The 18,478-nt window shown below is 44.4% G+C and overlaps 3 protein-coding genes across 4 annotated transcripts in view; 2 read left to right on the top strand and 1 right to left on the bottom strand.

The window, feature by feature from the left end:
• Positions 1-4,075, top strand: part of ASB5 (ankyrin repeat and SOCS box containing 5) — a 37,445-nt gene extending 33,370 nt beyond the window's left edge. For both annotated transcript variants that reach the window (XM_081130406.1, XM_081130407.1), the window contains exons 6-7: positions 1,105-1,296; positions 2,082-4,075. In XM_081130406.1, the coding sequence (XP_080986532.1) occupies positions 1,105-1,296; positions 2,082-2,209 (320 nt within the window). In that variant the 3' untranslated portion in view covers positions 2,210-4,075. The remainder of the gene's footprint in view (positions 1-1,104; positions 1,297-2,081) is intronic.
• Positions 4,076-6,151: 2,076 nt separating this feature from the next.
• Positions 6,152-12,140, top strand: SPATA4 (spermatogenesis associated 4; the record flags this gene model as incomplete). The annotated part of the gene is made up of 6 exons (XM_081125120.1): positions 6,152-6,369; positions 6,653-6,782; positions 7,499-7,617; positions 7,943-8,163; positions 10,241-10,357; positions 11,909-12,140. The coding sequence occupies 6 exons, from the start codon at positions 6,152-6,154 to the stop codon at positions 12,019-12,021; spliced, it is 918 nt and encodes a 305-aa protein (XP_080981246.1). The 3' UTR covers positions 12,022-12,140.
• The window catches only part of WDR17 (WD repeat domain 17), a 69,201-nt gene continuing 62,587 nt past the window's right edge, over positions 11,865-18,478 (bottom strand). The window contains exons 29-30 of the mRNA XM_081125033.1: positions 16,461-16,625; positions 11,865-13,767 (exon numbers count right to left, since the gene is read on the bottom strand). Of these exons, the coding sequence (XP_080981159.1) occupies positions 16,506-16,625 (120 nt within the window). The 3' untranslated portion in view covers positions 11,865-13,767; positions 16,461-16,505. The remainder of the gene's footprint in view (positions 13,768-16,460; positions 16,626-18,478) is intronic.

Genomic DNA, 18,478 nt, shown 5'->3' with positions numbered 1-18,478 from the left:
TATGCTGGGTAGAAGAGTACTGGGAAGTGCATTAGTAATTGGGACGGGCTGTTATGCTCAGGCTCTGTTCTCTCCTAAAACTGACACAATCGGCAGAGTTTATGCTCCCTTCTATGGAGATTTGGTTATGCAATGTAATTTTTCCACTAAGCATTTTATATTAGGTAAAATGTTGAAAACGGTTATATTTATTGAAACTTGAAAGTAGCAGGATGGCCATAAAGGGACTCTTAGAGTGTACTGCTTCTTATAAATGCTGGTTTGACAGACAGGATCAGAAAATAGAGTTGAAAGGACTGATGCATTTTTTAGTGATAGGCATTTCTTGGTGGTGTAACCATCATTTTCTGGAAAATGGGGCTACTTTTCTTCACAATGTTTATTAGGGTTTATTTGTCACCCATGAATTAGTGGGTGACCACCCACATGCCAGGGCTGTCACTAAGATCAAAAGCTTTGCAGTAGCTTTACATACTTTAACATGTAAGACATTTTTAATGTAATCATCTTTTAAATCTACAGATTTAAAAGAATCTGCAGAAGCATAATGTGCCTTTATGTATTTATCGACTTAAACTATACGAGTAAGAAGTGACAGGAAAATCTATATGCATTTTACCTAAAGAGCTCACATACCTAGAATCATGAGTTTTCCAAGAAACAAAAGAGCTCTATTACCTTAAAATAAATGAAAGGAAGACAAGCAATAAGCTCTTGAATAATCCGGAGAGCTATCAATCATGATGCAAACAGATGAGAGTCAACCTAATCGCACACTGTTTGTAATACATATAATAGCTAATGTGATTAATGTCGGAGCTGTTTAAAATTAAACATATTTTTAATTAGGTGATATTTTAGGAATACAGAAAAATATTAGAAAATATAATAAATATGTGTATTTTCCATCCAAATGTACTGAGTCTTAAGATAATGTATATGTTTACATGTATGTATATGTATATGACTATGTATATGTATATAGGAGGCACTCACAGCCTATGGAGCTGAGGTCCCCTTTCGGCCACACCTTCCTGCCTGCATTGAGGTGACTCTTAGAACAATCTGTGTTTGTATCCACCACCGTTTTGTATTTCCACGTAGGCGCAGACGTTCAGAAAGGCAAATACTGGGATACACCGTTACATGCTGCTGCTCAACAGTCCAGCACAGAAATTGTCAACTTGCTGCTCGAGTTCGGGGCGGACATCAACGCCAAAAACACAGAGCTCCTCCGGCCAGTAGATGTCGCCACCTCTAGCAGTCTGGTGGAGCGATTGTTGCTTCAGCAGGAAGGTAGGAAGAATGCCTGCGAGCATTCAAACCACAAAAATGTATTTGCTGGAAATAGGTGAAATTTAAGGGCCTTCTGAGGACATGTAAAGTCATAATGACGTGCGATTGGAATTTTTTGTGTGAAAGTAAATACTTTTTAATTTAGGTTCTATCTATGAAAACAACAATCACAATGATCTCAATTTTCTTATTTTCATCTTACCTAAAACTTTATATTCCTTTGGGTAAGTTAAATATATTCAGTTTTTGACCACACATAATGTGGAATTATGTTTAATATCTGCAAATAAATACTTAGAAGCATGCCTCATTTTATAGGGCAGGCACCGCCCATAATGTGTGGTAGAAACATAATCGGGAAATACTTCCACACTGAAGACTTTGGTTCTCAAATAGAATTTCTCAAGTCTGGTCAAGACACAGTAATGAAATTGGCTTTGGCTTAAACAGTAAATCAAATTTGAGGAAAAAAATTAAGGATTTTCTCCTATAGCACATGACACTTCTTTGATTTATATCTCCTTCAGAGAGCAGAATCTGAGGTTCTAAATGCAACAATAATTTCATAATCCTGAAGACTAAAATGTTTTAAAGAATGTGTATGGAATATGCCTCAACTCTAATAAGGTCTCACGAGGGCAGTGTAAATGCTGTGATTTCCCTAGTACAGTGCTCAGACTGCCCTAGTGTGCTACAAAGCACTGTAGATTTTCTGCTTTTACTTAATGTATCTGATATAAAACTCCGTGTATTTATTTTAACGGACACGCCCTTGCCCCCTGCAGCCACGCCCAGCTCCCTCTGCCAGCTCTGCCGTCTCTGCATCAGGAACTGCATCGGAAGACCGCGCCTGCATCTCATCCCGCAGCTCCAGCTGCCCACGTTACTGCACAATTTCCTCCAGTACCGATAAAGCAGCAAAATAAGTCTTGGTGTTTAGAAGATCAAAAATTTCCCCCTCATCTGCACAGTGCATATTTCATATTAAAATATGCTAAGGATAGGGTAGGAGTGAGCGTGACAACTCCCAGGGACGCAGTGGAATATCGATCTTATTTTTAAGTGTACTAGTGGGTACTATTGTTTTATGCATTGTTATTGTTTTCAGACACAGCATATTTAAAATATCTCTATATTATTATTCCCATAGGCCCTTTTGTTGACTTAGAAAAAAGATGAGACATTCTCCATTTTATGTTTTTTAGAGTGAAAAGGAAAAATGTGAAACTAACAAAATTTATTCACATATTGTATTTTGGAAGGTCTGTATTCTTCAAATAATGCATTAACTTTTCCATTTTGGTCATTGTAATTGGTTCTCTGTATTTTTTATATTAAGACAAACTATGAGTATGGTTTAGAAAAGAGCAGCTAGTATGCGTCTTGAAATAAAGACAACCCATTCGGGAAGTCACCCTGCTGCATGTGCACTGTGATTGTAATAATTCATGGAGAAGAGATCAACTGCCCCCTCCTCGCAGAGATCTCACCAGTCACCCCTCGGCCTTCAGTGGACCTCGGCCAGACGGAAAGTTATCGGTGCTGGCCCCTCGCCCCGAGGCCAGTACATCATGCACCTGCTCAGGCTATTTTAAGGCGTCTCCTCAAGGGTGGCCTCCGAGGTCTTTCTTCAGCACCTTCACACATCCTCCAGCCTTCTCCTGTTTCAGAAACTGCCAGCAGAGGTGCTACCTGGACTGAGGACAGTGGATTCATATCTACCTGATGGAGAGGCCCTGGCCTACCCCAGGGAGCAGGGCAGCCCAAGGCTGGAGGAAATGGAAGATCAAAAGCTCTTTAAATTGTGGGGTGCCTCTTAGCAAACTTAGAGACCTTAAAAAATGTACCCCGTGTGTAGACACTGACAGTGGTGTGTCTCATTCCTCTACACAGGCCAGGGTTCAGCCAACACTGAGTCAGCAAGAGAGTTGGATCCAAGGAGAGAGTCCCCAAACAGCGCCCTCTGCAGGGTTAATGCTGTGTTTACTCTCTTCTGCTTTAACTGTGCCGGGGGCTATGAAACATCACAGAAGCAGGTTATGGCCCCTTCATAACTAAGCCAGATTTGAGTCTATTGTGGATTTAGAAATAAGATAATCAGGATACTTACAACTCTGTAAAGTAGAAGAAAATATTCTGATGAGTTTTTTAAATTTATCAGATTTTGATAAAATAATGTGACCACTATTTTAATAACTCAGAGGCCTATTTTACTTTCTTCTTAGTTCTTGGCCGACTTCCAGAGACCCATGGGAATTAAACTATTATTGTAGGTAATTCCAAAATCACTAAGGTTGCATTTAAAAAAATCATTTGTTTAGATTTTCAAAAATAGAAATAAGGCTGTAGCATCTTTGTTAAAATATGTTTCCTATGTGGCTACAGACTTTAAATGCATCTGTCTTACTGAAATATCTCTAAAAAAGTTTGTAATGTCCTCATAGATATTTTTGATTGTACAGTAACCTCATTAAATATAATTAGGTATTAAAACTGATTTTTAGTAAAAAATATTTCTACTGTATCTTTCCTGAGTTAGAGGTATCCTCAGAATGTGGGAGTAAACACGCATCTCCCTTCCTTGGTCTTGTGCCACTAAGTGAAATAAACATCAAATATTAACATGAAAACTGGCCTTTAACATTTTTGAATGCTGGTACCTTGTATCTTAGCTTGAGTGTGGCTGTCTTATCAAAGAACTGTTCTAATTTAAATATATCATATGTTTGTAATGTAGTAAAGTGTGATTATCCCTGGAATAAAACCCCTTTTCTGTTCTAATTAGTATTTGATTTTGTAGCAGAAGGTGATGGGGACTGTAATTTGGGGCATTGAGAGTGATGGTCTCCTAGATTCCCTCAGGCCAAATTAATTGCTTCCTCCCTGCTACTAATACATTTTTACCACAGCAGAGCTGTTCAGGGTATGCATTTCTTTACAGATAATTATATCTGTGCACCGTCTGTGAATAATCTGGAGCCCAGCTGCCCAGAGAATGTCCTGCGGTGATGGTACTGTGTCTGTCCTGTGCAATGTGGTAGCCATGGGCAGTGGCTGTTGAAATACAGCCAGCATTATTCATTTGATTTTATTTAAACTTATTTAAGTTTAAAGCTAAATAAGCACACGTGGCTAGTGGCTACCATAGTGGATAGCGAAGATTTAGTGAGTAGCACGGCAAGGAATAATAAATAGCTCCTCAAAAGAAGTCCACTGATGAAAAAGTTCATTGGGCAAAGAGGAAGCACCCAGATGGCATCACTTGTGTTTTTTTTTTTATACACATTGGTTTACTTTATTAATAATCATGCAGTAAATAACCATTCAACCGAATATTATACAGCTCCACCATCAAGACCTGTCCCATATTTTGTTGAGGAAAGAGCGCGCAGCCTAAGGAAAAGTCTTAGAGGAGCTTATTTGAGGCAGACTCACTACTGCTGGGAAGCAGAATCTCAGCAGAATGAGAAAATGCTTCAGAGAATGGTAGTTGTGCAGTTTCCTTTATACATGAGAATCCAAGGAGGAGACATAGGGGGGCTGCATGCAATCCACTGCTGCTAGATTAGGGGGGCGGGGAAAGCAAAGCGGGGACATCTATGCCATTGGATAAAAAGTAGAGTGGGGAAACATACTTACCTCTTTTACTGTGGTGGGGCCAGGAGGGTTAACACTGACAGCACATGGAGATGGTGCGCGGGAAACAAGGTAACTGTAAGAAAGAAGGATCTCTTGCCCAGGAGACAGCATGGGTGGGTCTGGAGATTATCGTGCTAAGCAGAAATAAACCAGTCAGAGAAAGGCAAGTGTCACACGATCTTACTCCTATGCGGACTCTAACGAACAAAATAAACGGACAAACAAAATAGATCCAGAGACACAGAAGCAAAAGATTAACCTCCGACATGGAAGCTACAGCCCTGGGACTGACTTCCCCGTGACTCGCTTCCAGTAGGAGTTTCTGCGTCCAGGCCGCCCGTGGGGTTGCCTTGGGCTCTGAGTTGGCCAGGCCGCCATGCAGGCCTCCCGAGCTTGTCGGGGTTAGTATGAGGCCCTTTCACACCCACACTTTTATCTTGCATAGTAGCACGTAGCTACACGCCGCACTGATTGTTTTCTTTCCTGTAGAGGAATTTTAAGAACTTCGTTGTGTAAATACTTAATTTATAGTGGCCTCTGCGGCTCTGCAGCCACATTCCCCCTGTGCTGTTCACTGACCAGTCCCCAGCGAGGAGCTCGGGCCGGCACAAGGGGGGACTCGACGACCGTTGAACAAATGACACACTGGGGCATCCTCGGGAAGCGTGCACACCTAACAGGCTGTTCCCAGATACCACGTAACCTTCATGAACACTTACTCTAATAATTAGGGAAATAGGCTAAATTTAGACATTAAACATTTAATTTCCTAAGACCTTTTCTCATTGGTGTTTCACAGGAAAAACCGTATGGTTTCCAATTTCCAAGCAAAACTGCCCGTGTCCTCTGGAGCCGCCTGCGCCCTCCTGGAAACGCGGGACTGGACACAGGCCCTCGGCTGGGCTTAGAGACCACAAAGCCTGCAGCGTCGTCCAGGGCGCCCCACGCCAGGGAAGACAGAGCAGGAGGGGCGCCCAAGGGTGCAGCTCCCCCGGCCACGGCCGCGCCCGGGCGGCCCAGGGATCGCGGCCCCCAATCCAGAGCGTCAGGTCCCCAAATCAGGGGACCCACGAGGCCCAGGACACCTGCACTGAGGCCCCGCCCCTCCCAGGCCCCGCCCACAGACCCAGAGCCCCGCCCCAGGCCCAGGCCCCGCCCCGAGACCCCGCCCCTCCTCTAGGCCCCGCCCCGTTGCTATAGAAACCCAGGACGCCTCATGGCAGCCCCAGGCCCGAGGACCGCGTCCCTCAAGGCGGCGGAGGCCGCCCCGCCCCAGCCTCGGGCGCCGTCGTGGCCGCCGTCGGACCCGGTCCCCGCGAAGGCGAAGCGGGTCCTGGTCTACGCGCACCCGCCGCGCAGATGCCGCCTGTCGCGGTCCGTCCTGCGCTGGCTGCAGGGCCTGGACCTCACCTTCTTCCCCAGGAACATCAGCAGGTGCGCGAGGCCGCGGGGACGCGCTCCGCCCCCGCCCCCGGGACTCACCTGCGGCGGAGCGGGCGGGCCGGGGCCCCGTGCGCACCGGCTCCTTCCCGCCGTCCGTCCGTCCCGAGGCTTAGGCGCGAGCGGGCGGACAGACACGCTGGGCGGTGCAGAAGCGCTGGGCGCCGGGCTCGGTGGGGACGCGGGGCGCGGGCGGCTGTCTGGACAGAATTAGATGGGTGCCAACCGCAGACGGTGGGAGTGACCGGCTACATGCAGTTTCCCTCCCGGGGCCCAGGGACTTCTCCAACGGCTTCCTGGTCGCGGAGATTTTCACCATATATTACCCCTGGGACCTCAAGCTGTCATCCTTTGAGAACGGAACTTCCCTAAAGGTCAAGCTGGATAACTGGGCCCAGCTGGAAAAGGTAGATGACCACTGACCCTTCCAGCTCTCCGGCTGGTGTTCTGAAGGCGGCCCCTGTCCTGGGCCCCTGTCTTGAGCTCCTGTCCTGGGCTCCTGTCTGTCCTGGGCTCCTGTCTGTCCTGGGCCCCTGTCTGTCCTGGGCTCCTGTCTGTCCTGGGCTCCTGTCTGTCCTGGGCCCCTGTCTGTCCTGGGCTCCTGTCTGACCTGGGCTCCTGTCTGTCCTGGGCCCCTGTCCTGGGCTCCTGTTTGTCCTGGGCCCCTGTCCTGGGCCCCTCTCCTGGGCCCATGTCCTGGGCTCCTGTCTGTCCTGGGCCCCTGTCCTGGGCTCCTGTCTGACCTGGGCTCCTGTCTGTCCTGGGCCCCTGTCCTGGGCTCCTGTCTGTCCTGGGCCCCTGTCCTGGGCTCCTGTCTGTCCTGGGCCCCTGTCCTGGGCTCCTGCACGTCTGTGACTGCAGGGAAGTAATGCTGCTGGGCTGGCAGCTCGCCCCTGACATCGAAAAGCAGGTTATTAAAGTTCTGGTCAAGAGTTACCTGTGAAACAGCATTTCCAATGGGAGTGGGATATAATGGTTTTTACTTGCTGGCTAATATTATTTAATAATTAGCATGTTACACAGAAAATTAAAGCAATAAAAGGGGGGTTAAAGTGAATTCATAGCGACTGAGCATTTTTACACAACTTCGTATGATGAAAATGTTTTCTTTCTACGGTTAAAGTTCCTGGCCAAAAAGAAAATTAGACTGCCTAAAGAACTAATCTATGGAACAATTCATTGCAAGGCCGGAGTGCCCGAAATACTGATACAGGAGATTTACACCTTGCTCACACATCGAGAGTGAGTTATTTGGAGTTTTCTAGTAATACAATTTATTTATTTATTTTTAAATTATCTTTATTGATTTCAGAGAGAGGCAAGGAGAAGGAGAGAGAGAGAGAGAAACATCAATGATGAGAGAGTCATTGATCGGCTGCAGCCCACAACCCGGGCCTGTGCCCTGACCGGGAATCGAACCCCGATCGCCTGGATCCTGGGTTAATGCTCAACCGCTGAGCCACGCCCGGCCAGGCTCTAGTAATACAATTTAATGTGAAACTTTTGATAATATAAATCTCATTTCTAAAATGTGGCTTGTCGACAGTATTTTATTTTTTATCCCCAGAGTTAAAAGTATCCGGGATGACCTTGTGAACTTCACAGACTACAGTTACCAGATGCAGCTCCCCCTGCTGCCCAGGTCCACGGCCTCCAAGTTTATCAAAGACAACATCAGGTCATCGGAACTAATGAGCAACCCCAGCATGCTCAGCAACGAGCTCAAAATCGACTTCCTCCTCCTCTTACAAATGTTGCAGAGAAAATTAAGCCGGAAGTTGAATCCAAGTAAGCTTTCCTCGGAAACACTCGACTGAATTCGGCCCGGCTGGTGCCGCGCCCCTCGGGCAGGGGGGAGAGAGCCTGGTGTCCGCTGCCCTCCGATTCAGGGCGGGCACTTCCCTTGTGCTAGCAGCGGAGAGAATTACCCTCGGAGTGGTTTATGTTACAATTCCTTCTTTTTGATGAAAGCAGAGGTTGACGGTGCATAGACACTTTTCTTTCTAGGAAATCTTAGTGAATCTGTTCATGCGACGTTCTGTGGGAATTCAGTTCACACGCCCGTCGGCGGGAGTTGTGCAGGGCGCGAGTGCTGACCCCTCGATGCTCCGCGCTGGCCAGGGCTGCCCTTTCCCAGGAGCTGCTGGTGTTCAGATGGCCAGGCAGGCGGGGCAACCCACGGAGGCTTTCCGGGGGCAATGAGTTTTTCTTTTTTTTTTCTTTTTTAACACTTATTCAGGACACCACTCACATCTTAGAGCCTTATCTCCCTGATGCCAGACACTTAGCGACCTCCTCATTACGGTGGCACCCAAGCCATCAAGCCATTCAGGAGTGAGGCAGGTGTAGGTCATTAGGATTCCCTCCCCCCCCTTTAAAATTGATCTCAGGGAGAGGAAGAGAGAGAGAGAATCACCGATGAGAGAGAACCATCCATCTGCTGCCTCCTGCATGCGCCCTACTGGGCCGGCAACCCCCGCATGGGCCCTGACCGGGAATTGAACCAGTGACTTCCCGGTGCCCAGGGCGACGCTAGGCCAATGGAGCCACTCGGCCGCGCAGGGTTTCTCTCTTTCGAACCCAATTTTCTGAAGAGCCATCTCTCTCTCTCTAGTCCCTGGAGGGAGAGGAGAATAGCAATGTGAACTCCCTCACTAACTAGGAGAGTAGATATTTTTTGGCTTTTGCCCTCCCTTTATTCTGTCCAATCTTCCATCTCCTGGCATTTGTTGTTTCTCTTCTTTGATAGGTTCTACTTACGAATTTATGAGTAGAGAAAGAACTCAGGTTATTCATCTTGTAAAATTTTACATTCAGATTTTTGGTATGTTTTTAAACATTAAAGTTTTGCTGGGAAGTGTGTCATATAGGCATGCAGATAATGCCTATGTCTAATTAAAAGGCCAATAACAATGAATATACATCTGTGTACCCTTTTTAATTTAAGAAATAGAATGCTAGCAATCCCCTCACATTCTCCCGTGTCCTCTGACAGCCTTCTCTACTCTCCCTGCGCAGAGTAACCACTGTCCTGCTGCCTTGGTTATGATTTCCTTGATTTTGAAGAATAGTTTATCTATGCATTACATTTATGTTATTCTTAGTTTCATTCAGTTACGTCTCTTAACTTTAATTTAGTTGATTTTATCAACTTTGTAGTAGGCAGACTGTCCGTTTTTCATGCTCTAATCCCTGGCACCTGTGAATATGTCACATTTGAAGGCAAAAAAAGCCTTCGCATACATGATTAAAGTTACAAACCCTGAAAGAGGGAGTTTAAGCCGGATTTCTCAGGTGGGTCCAGTCACCCCATCCTCACAGCACTTTTAGTCTTTCCTCTCTTATTATAATAGTCATTCTAACAGGTCTGTGATGATACCTCCTGTGGTTTTGATCAGCATTTCCCGGGTTAGTGACCACAAATCATGACGCTGAGGACCTTCTTATGCACCTGCTGGCCTAGAGAAATGTCTGTTCAGGTCCTCACCCAACTTTTGATCAGGTCCTACCTTTTGTTTGCTATTGAATCGTATGCGTGATGGATCCCAGGTGTATTCACCCCGAACTCATCAAGTTGTAAACACGGGGTCTGTTCACTTTTCTGTATACATATGACTGGATGAGCACATACCGAAAAACAAATAGGAACAGAGAGACACCTCCTTAAGGGAACTTTTTAAAGCATCTATTTTGTGCATGGGAGAGGTGGACAATGCAGGGAGGGGTCATTAGCCTTCGCATTCACACCACTCAGGGATAAGACAAAACAGATGTCTACGTAATCTGCTGAATTTGAAATTATGGTGCTTTTTTGCCAACGACCACAGTGAATTCCTCAGAAACAATGTTTGTGTCTGTTTTACAGGCTGGTTCAACGTCAAACCGACCGTGGGAGAAGTTACTCTCGACCACCTGTCTGCCCAGGCCTCTCGGCACAAACCTAAGTCAGTGATTTCAAAGCAAAAGGTCCTTCCTGTTTTACGTAAGTGTTTTTGCTGTTGTTTCATTTTGAACTTCTTACCTGTTAACATAGATTTTGTTTTGTTCTGCTTTTGTTCATTGAAATTTGTAGGAGTTAAGACATTGGTCTCGGCAACCCAGTCTAACGCGGCGCAGCGGTTGGTTGGCTGCTGTTGTGCCCGGGACAGGTAGACGGGCCTGTGGTCCATCGGGGAGCCTCCCGACCCAGGCGCCCCGCCTTCTGTAGGAGCCCCCTGGGTGCTGCTTTATCCCTAAGTGGGTGGGTGTGAAGTGGGTGAAACTCGTGCACGCAGCTGAAAGCTCAGTTCTCCAGCATGGATGGCGACCCGTCCTAGGCACAGATACGCGCACACCCAGACTCCCCCATCAGCCCGTTTCAGACACCCCTTGTCCCGTCCTCAGTTCCGACAGCGCTCACCCCCAGCCAACCGAGGCCACTGCTCTCGACCACTTCTCCCTGTCAGGGCTCCTTGAATGGGTTTTGTTTGTTTGTTTTTTAAATTTTATTTTTGTTTAAAATATTACAGATGTCCCTTTTTCTCCCCAATGACCCGTTCCACCCCGTTCCTTCCTCCTCCCCAGTTTTGAATGACTTGTGAACTGCTGGGATTAACTCCTCCCAGTTGTCCTCAGGGCTCCTCCCACTTCTATGGCCTTGTCTCCCCTTCTCGCACTGGCTGGCCAGCGTCTGGGGGTCTTCACTGGACGGGGCTGATCAGACGGGGGGACCATGCTTGACCTTTCAACTTCTCCCCCCCAGGACTTGGAGTCCCTCAATGTAGGCATAACCGGAACTAATAAGTGGTGGATCTGACTTTGGCAGTTACGTGGCTGAGAGCGGTTTCGCTAAGCTTTAAATGATGTTCTTCCCAAACTGGCTAAAGGGGGTCCATTTCCGCTGCTGCGATGAGAGCGCCGTGATTAGCCCAGGCCAGGGGGAGTGGGAGGAGCGGCTCGGGAGCCAGACTGCAGGCACTGACCCTGTATTCTGCCATTAGTTCTAGGACAGGTCATTGCCTTCCTTTTCTTTTTTTAACATTTAACTGCCTCTGTTGGTTTACCTAAATCCAGAGTTAGCAAAATGATGGGCCAAGAGGATACAGATTCCTTAGTTGGGACGGGACCCTCCCTTGAGAATGTAGTGACCTGAAGGGCCCGGAGGCCGGGCTGCATGCTCGGCGTGCCCGAGTTTCAGAAACCGGAGCAAGAGTTGTGTGTGCGCCAGATCAAAGCTGTCAGAACCGTGGCTCTGTGGCCTCAGCTGCTTTATGAAGCAATGTTTAAAAATAGTTGAGTCATTTTCAGGATCAGATGCACCGGAATAAGCCATCGGTATTTTTAGGCACCACTGATGACTTTTGGGAGGTGGGTGACATTCAGATATTTTATTTATGACTTCTTCAATGCATGCTCTCAATATTCTAGGCATTTAGGGGAGCCTGTCTCATCCTGTGGCCATCATTGTGGGTATGTTCGATACATTAGGAACATCACTGGTTGCATAAATACTTAATAACCACAAATTAACTTTAATTTTATTTAAATATTCCAGCAAATATAGGCAACATCTGCAATTCAGTTAAAACAATCTATGTGAAGCAACCTAGAAGCCCTTCCTCTGAATCTGAGCTGGAGCCTGTCACCAACCAGGAAAAGGAATTGTAAAAAGCACCTGCGGGGTCTGAAGAAGGGAGGCCACCGCCTCTTGCCACGTTAAAGGGACAGAATCACCTGCTCTGGCCTATTGTTCAATGATAAGCAAATTAAAGTGGTGTCTTTTCCATAACTGGGCTGAAGAACATGTGTTTTTTTTCAATTGCAGTCAACAACCATTTATTAAAAACAGCTGTGCCATGTACTGTTGAAAACACAGTCAAGTTAATTAGTACCAAATGAGCACAAATAATTTTAAAGTACAGTTCACCAGAATTCACCATGATGAGCTGGAGTTCTCTCTCATAGACTTGGCAGGAACAGTGAACCTACTGTGCAGTATTTTCCTCATCAGAAATGAAAAGAGTTACTAGCTTGCTTGATACTATTTACACGTCACATCTATAAATAAAGTAAGTTATTCTGAGTGATTTTTCTTATACGTTGGCCCACAGACAATCTTACCCACTTCCATAAATAGCGGTAAACTTTTAAAAACGGGCATCCTTCCTGTTGATACCAAATTGTGGAAAGGAAAATGCTTTACTTAGAAACTGGTTCTGGTGTTTCGCAATCCATTTACCTCAATCTCAATATTCCTACTGGTTGCTGCCATCCCTCAGACTTCTATTGAAGGGAAACAGAAGCAGGCTGATATCCTGAAAGGCTGATGATCTTTCCTATATTTTGGTAATTTTACGTTCATATTTGGAACTTCCTTCCACTGAATTGCCCTTTTTTATGCCATCTCATCCACAGTCCCCTGTGCCCTCCAAGATGACCTTGACTGGTGGCGAATCCCATGGTATGCCGCTCAGTTTCCAGCTAAACTATCCCTTCTTCTGCATTTCTAAAGGCTGATACAGTTTCACTAGAATTTCCACCTCCAGAGACTTCCTTGTTTAAGATTACATTTTTGGGTAAAGCATATTTAGTAAAAGGAGTTAAAAACAGCTGATGAAATAGATGACTTCTCAGGGAGGTGTTTAGAATCTGGTTTTATCTGAGGTCAAGGATTTAGTCCAAATGCACGTCTTTCCCAGCTATGGGTTCTTCACCTGCTGCCTTGCATTCTGATGGGACAAATCTCAATTACAAGATTGTGGGGATCATATTTAACCCATAAAATGTAGTTCCTTAGGAAGGGATTTTAGGAACAAGTCAGCTGGGGAAAGAACTAGACCTGGATATAGTCAAATCTGTTTGTTTGTCCTCTTGACTGTGTTCAATCTCCTGAGAAAGCTTATCCCTCAGGGCCTGTGGCAAGTCCCCAGGGCCTGTGTGGGACCTGTGGAGGGCTGTGAAAGTGAAATGGTCTGTGAGCTTCAGTCCATGGTGAATAAATAAATGAGGACAGCAGGTATGGTCACAGGAGGCACCTGCAAGGACTCCTGGAGGATGAGTGTGTCCCAGAAGCCAACGCGGAGGCAAATCTCGGGAAGGCCATTAGCTCACGAGGCCTCCTTGTCAGAAGGAAGCAATGAACTTTCCCGGGAGCTCCAGCAGCCTCCACAGGAAAGGACCCTGTCGGTCAATGGGCAGAATGCTTATCACGGCCACAGAGGCCTCTGTCGCAGACTGTTCAGGTCATGAGCAAGACCTATTTCTCCTCCCAACTGATCGTGGGGTTTATCGTAGTTGTTGTTTCCTAGAAGTGGAGACTCTTCCTTCTGAACCATCCAGTGGAGTGATTTTCTAGGTTTCCAGGTAGGGTAATAGTCCCAATGCACAGCTCAGCCGTTCACACCTCCAGTGACCCTGGGGAAACAGTGCTCTCAGTGCTGCGTTAGGGACAAGACTGACGCTCATCTTAGTTAACTATGTCACATCTGGCTTTCACTGTGGTAGTTATTAAAAGTCAGGGGACCTGAGAGACATGCATATATAAAAATCTAGATAACTACACGTACAGTCACATGGTGTGCAAATTCAGCATGAAAGTGCTAATTCAATTATTTAGGTGCAAATGTTTCAAAGATAAGATACAATAAGCACTCACTAAGAGTGGGCTATAAAGATAATGTCTGTATCCCTACTGCACTAAGTATGAAATACCAGATTTTACAAATAATTTGTGAGGCTTTTACTATATTCAGAATACCTCTGAAGACCACAAAAAGTCCATTTTCCTATTATAGGGAACAAACAAAACACAGTCATTTCTGTAATGCAACCATGTTCCTGAACACATCTGAATGATTTTGTGGGAATATATATATGTTTCATTAACTGATTGACATAAAAATCAGAGATTTTCACAAGACATAAATTGTATTTTGATATTGCAATTTTGTTAACCACCTGGTAATTTTATAGGCAAAATATTTTTCCAATGTTTTTCACTGTCTAGTGAGACTTCTTTCATAAAGGCAGGTTTCAACTTGAAAAATTATTTGTAGACATTGTTGGTAACATGGACATCTTCAAATAGTAAAATAAGCTCATAGTATTTGTTGGGTTTTCATGCATATGAAATCTAACAATGAATAATACTTTTATAAATTTTAAAAACTGCTTTGTTTTTCGTATTAAGGTACAATATATACAGATTGACATAGTCAAGTGACATTTATAATTCTGCAAAGAATTAATGGTTAAATTAATATCAAGGTATAGAACATTATAGATGTCAAAGCATAACAATTATACCTGAATCAATACAATTTAGATTTCAGACAGAACTTGGGTTACTCTCTCTTGTCTTCATGTGCTAAAGAGTTACATGATTTTTTTTCATATTGTATACATAAAAATATTATTTTCCTCCATTCATTAAAATATAAAATGTGATTATTTATATATGTATAATTTAAACCCAATGATATCTTTTGAAGTAATTAAAGCACAAAAGATAAACTTCTTACTCTATTGAAAACAAAAAGAGAAATATAGTAGAACTTAGACTGTCAGTTTTAGTAAGGAAATTCTAGCACATATATGCAACAACTCTGAGTTACATATATCACCAAGGGTTAAAAAATACGTCTCAGACACACTTTATATTGCCCATTGCATCTCTGGGTTGCATACATTCTCTTCTATGATATCATTTTTTTTTTTAATAAAAGGAAATTTAATGTTTTTTGAGGAGTTAGATGTGGTCAATGTGATAGGTACATGATATATATTGTTTTCTGTTTTAAGAAGCATTTTAAGAAAAATTTTTAAGTATTTTAAATGCAACAAGTTTAAAGATAATAACAACCACAACTATTCTAGTTATATAAGCTCACTCTTTAGTCAGACAAAAGCATTTAAATTACAAATTCTGTAAAACGACCTGAGTGTCAAAGTACTAGTCCCCCTGGTACACGTTAATTTCATAAATTTCAAAGTCAGAATTCTAGACTAACCAAGGTACTTACAGTCATTCCTCCGGCTGTTTTATTTTATGGCTTTATTCTTTCAATAAATATTTTAAAAACTTGAATTTACATGATATATCCAAAATTTCAACTAATATCCTACTTACTTACAGAAATTTACTTCAAAGTAATTTTCATCAAATAAATTCTGTTAGTTAATATAAATTGATTAGAGATTATGTCAAAATTAAATGCATTAATCAAAATTAATATCTATACACACACAATCTCTTTTAACACAGTCAATTATCAAATGCAAATTCTCATATAGATACGCCTGCATTTTGTTTCTCACTCCCTCCCTCCCTTTTTTCATGCTCATATAACCGATTCCTTTATAACTGGACATCTGAATTTCAGATAGAAACCTTGGCAATGTTTTTTTATTAAAACACACACACACACATAAAAAAACCTCAAAAGTACTGTGAGCCCTGGCCGAGTGGCTCAGTGGGTGGGAGCATCATCCCCCACACCGAAGGGTTGCGGGTTCGATTCCCAGTCAGAGCACACACCCAGGGTGCAGGTTTGCTCCCTGGTCGGGGCTGGTACAGAAGGCAACCGATCTGTTTCTCTCTCCCTTCCCCTCTCTCTGAAAATCAATTAGACATATCCTCGGGGGAGGAGTTTTTTAAAAAGTGTTTTGACTGTGTATCTATTTATTGACATGTGTAAAACTTACACCTGCAGCCTTTTATTAAGGACGAGCTACACCAGCGGTTTACGGGCGGTCGGCTGGAGGACGAGGCGGAGCCCGTGAGAGTCCAGGCCTCAGTGTCCCCCGGGCCCCACGCAGCGAAGCGCCGTCCCTGTCGCGCTCTTTCATGTTTCACTGTTCCAGCAATAAATACCTGCACACCTTCGCGCTCTGTGAGAGTCTGTATGCTCTTTTAGATGATTCGGTCCTTTGTAATTTAAATATGACCTTCCTCCCAGATAGGGCTGTTATATTTTATAAAGCAGACACCTATTTCTTCTCAAAAGTAGTTTTTGAAGTTAATTTATAAAATTAATGTTATTTCCCACCTCCCCTCTCCTCCTCCCAACCTTCGGCTCTTGGGCAACAAAGGTTAAGTTAATACCAACCGGTAAAGGGTCTTCCAAACCCGTCAGGCTGGAGAGCAGCCTCTGTCAGAAGGGGCTGAGCCGAATCCCGGTCCCCAGCGGCGAGAAGGGGTTCACCTTGGCCCACATCAGAGCATCGTTCTGGGAGATGGCGGATTTCCCGTCTTCCAGGAAAAACGCGGGGCCCTGCGCACGGAGCGGCGAGGAAAGAGAAGGTGCGATTATAAATCTGCATCCTGTTTTAAACCTACAGAACCAGTCGCTCTGATGGAAAAGCACCAGTGGAATTAGGCAGTGCTGACAGGAATTAAAAAATATGAGACCTGACCTTGGGTGGTAAACATAATACACAGATGTTTTATCATAGAATTGTACACCTGAAACCTACATAATTTTATTAATCAATGTCACCCCAATAAATTCAATAAAAATTTAAAAATAAAAATAAGAAATATGAGAAAAATTTGATTTTTTGAACTGCCACTAATATAGAAACATTTTAAAACATCTTAATGTTTTAAAGTTAAAATAGAATTTAATTTTATAAACTGAGTTCTTTAAATTCAGTAGTGCTACCAATGATAACAGCTATGGTTACTATATTAACTACTACAAAGTTAACATTTCATAAAGGCCTATATGCCTAGTCATAGCCTTAAACATACCTTACTATTTTTATCAGACAGCCAGAAGCTCTACCCTGCTCTCTGGAAGATGAAACATGTTGCTATGTATGAATCTGTATAATTTAAAATCATGCCAGTCATGGGACTTTCCAGCATGCTTGTAATTTAGTTATATTAGGTATTCTGTATGTCAAGGGCAGTTCTGAAGAACTACATGCAAACAAACAAACAATAACAACAAAAAACCACTTTCGATCTGTATGTGTTTCCCAGCTCTTGGAAGGAAAAGCATGATTTAAAAAACACAAGAACCTTTCTTATTTATGTTCTAAAGTTACCAGGCTTTTCATCATGATTTCAAACGACACAGCGTGTTGACAAATTATTTCTAGATCTTGGGAAATCCATCGGAGGAAGCAGACAGCTTGCTCTTCACAGGCACTTGAGGTGCCACAGCTCTAACCAGAACCCGCTGGTTTCCGTGGGGTAGAAATACCCTGGGAGGCCGCACTCCACCCGGTCGGCCCTGTGCGCCTCAGATCCTTCCCCCGAGGTTGGGGAGCAGAGGCTGGACTGCACACCTCTCGGCCCAGCTGGCCTGTCCGCAGGAGAAAACGAACCAGGCGGGGAGATCGGGGTGCCAGGGCAGCAAGCACTAGAGGTGGCGTCCGGAGCGCAGGGGCGCTGAGGACACAGTCTAGGAGCCACTGGGCTTCCCGCTTTGGTTCATCTCTGAACTAAGTCGGGGACAAGCTTGTATACACCGTGTGCCCTGCCTGTGGCTGTGTCCTGAAGACTTAACTAGTCTGCAGTGTCACGTGTACACGAGCCAGGGTTTCCCTTAGTAACAGGTCATGTAATTTATTTTGAGTGGGAATCTCCCAAAATCCCTTTCCCTGCTGTCCTGGCATGTTAGTATTAGGACTGTAATCAGCCACATTCCATCAGAAATGTAAGAAAGGAATCACTAGTGTGTGACTTACTGGGAGGTGGAGCCCTTTCCATCCATCCAGTCTGTAGTCTCCATGAGCATTTCACGGGGACTCAGTTTTATTTCCTGGGGTCACCTACACCTGGCCCTGGCTCTGAGATGACGAAAGCCTCTCTCTTTTCTGGGGGGACTGGCCTCCCGCGGGCAAACTGGCAGGCCCGGGAATCATTTCCCACAACTACCTGGATTGGACATTAGGGACCATTCTTTGGGAACGATCCATCCCTCGTGACTGATCCCAATAATATTTAGTTGCTGGAAATCTCAGTAAGTCAATATAAGAACATGCACAGTGTGTCAATAACATATTATACATCTAAGAGTTTTTAATCACTTTCTTTGTGTTTATAAAATACAAATGGAGACTATAAAGTTACATTTAACCTGTTATAATAATTTGTCACTGCTGATTACTGCGTGGC

Source organism: Miniopterus schreibersii (assembly GCF_964146895.1).
Source record: "Miniopterus schreibersii genome assembly, chromosome: 2".
NCBI lineage: Eukaryota > Metazoa > Chordata > Mammalia > Chiroptera > Miniopteridae > Miniopterus > Miniopterus schreibersii.
The sequence above is the reverse complement of the archived record's forward strand: the minus strand, read 5'-3'. Positions and strand labels throughout refer to the sequence as shown.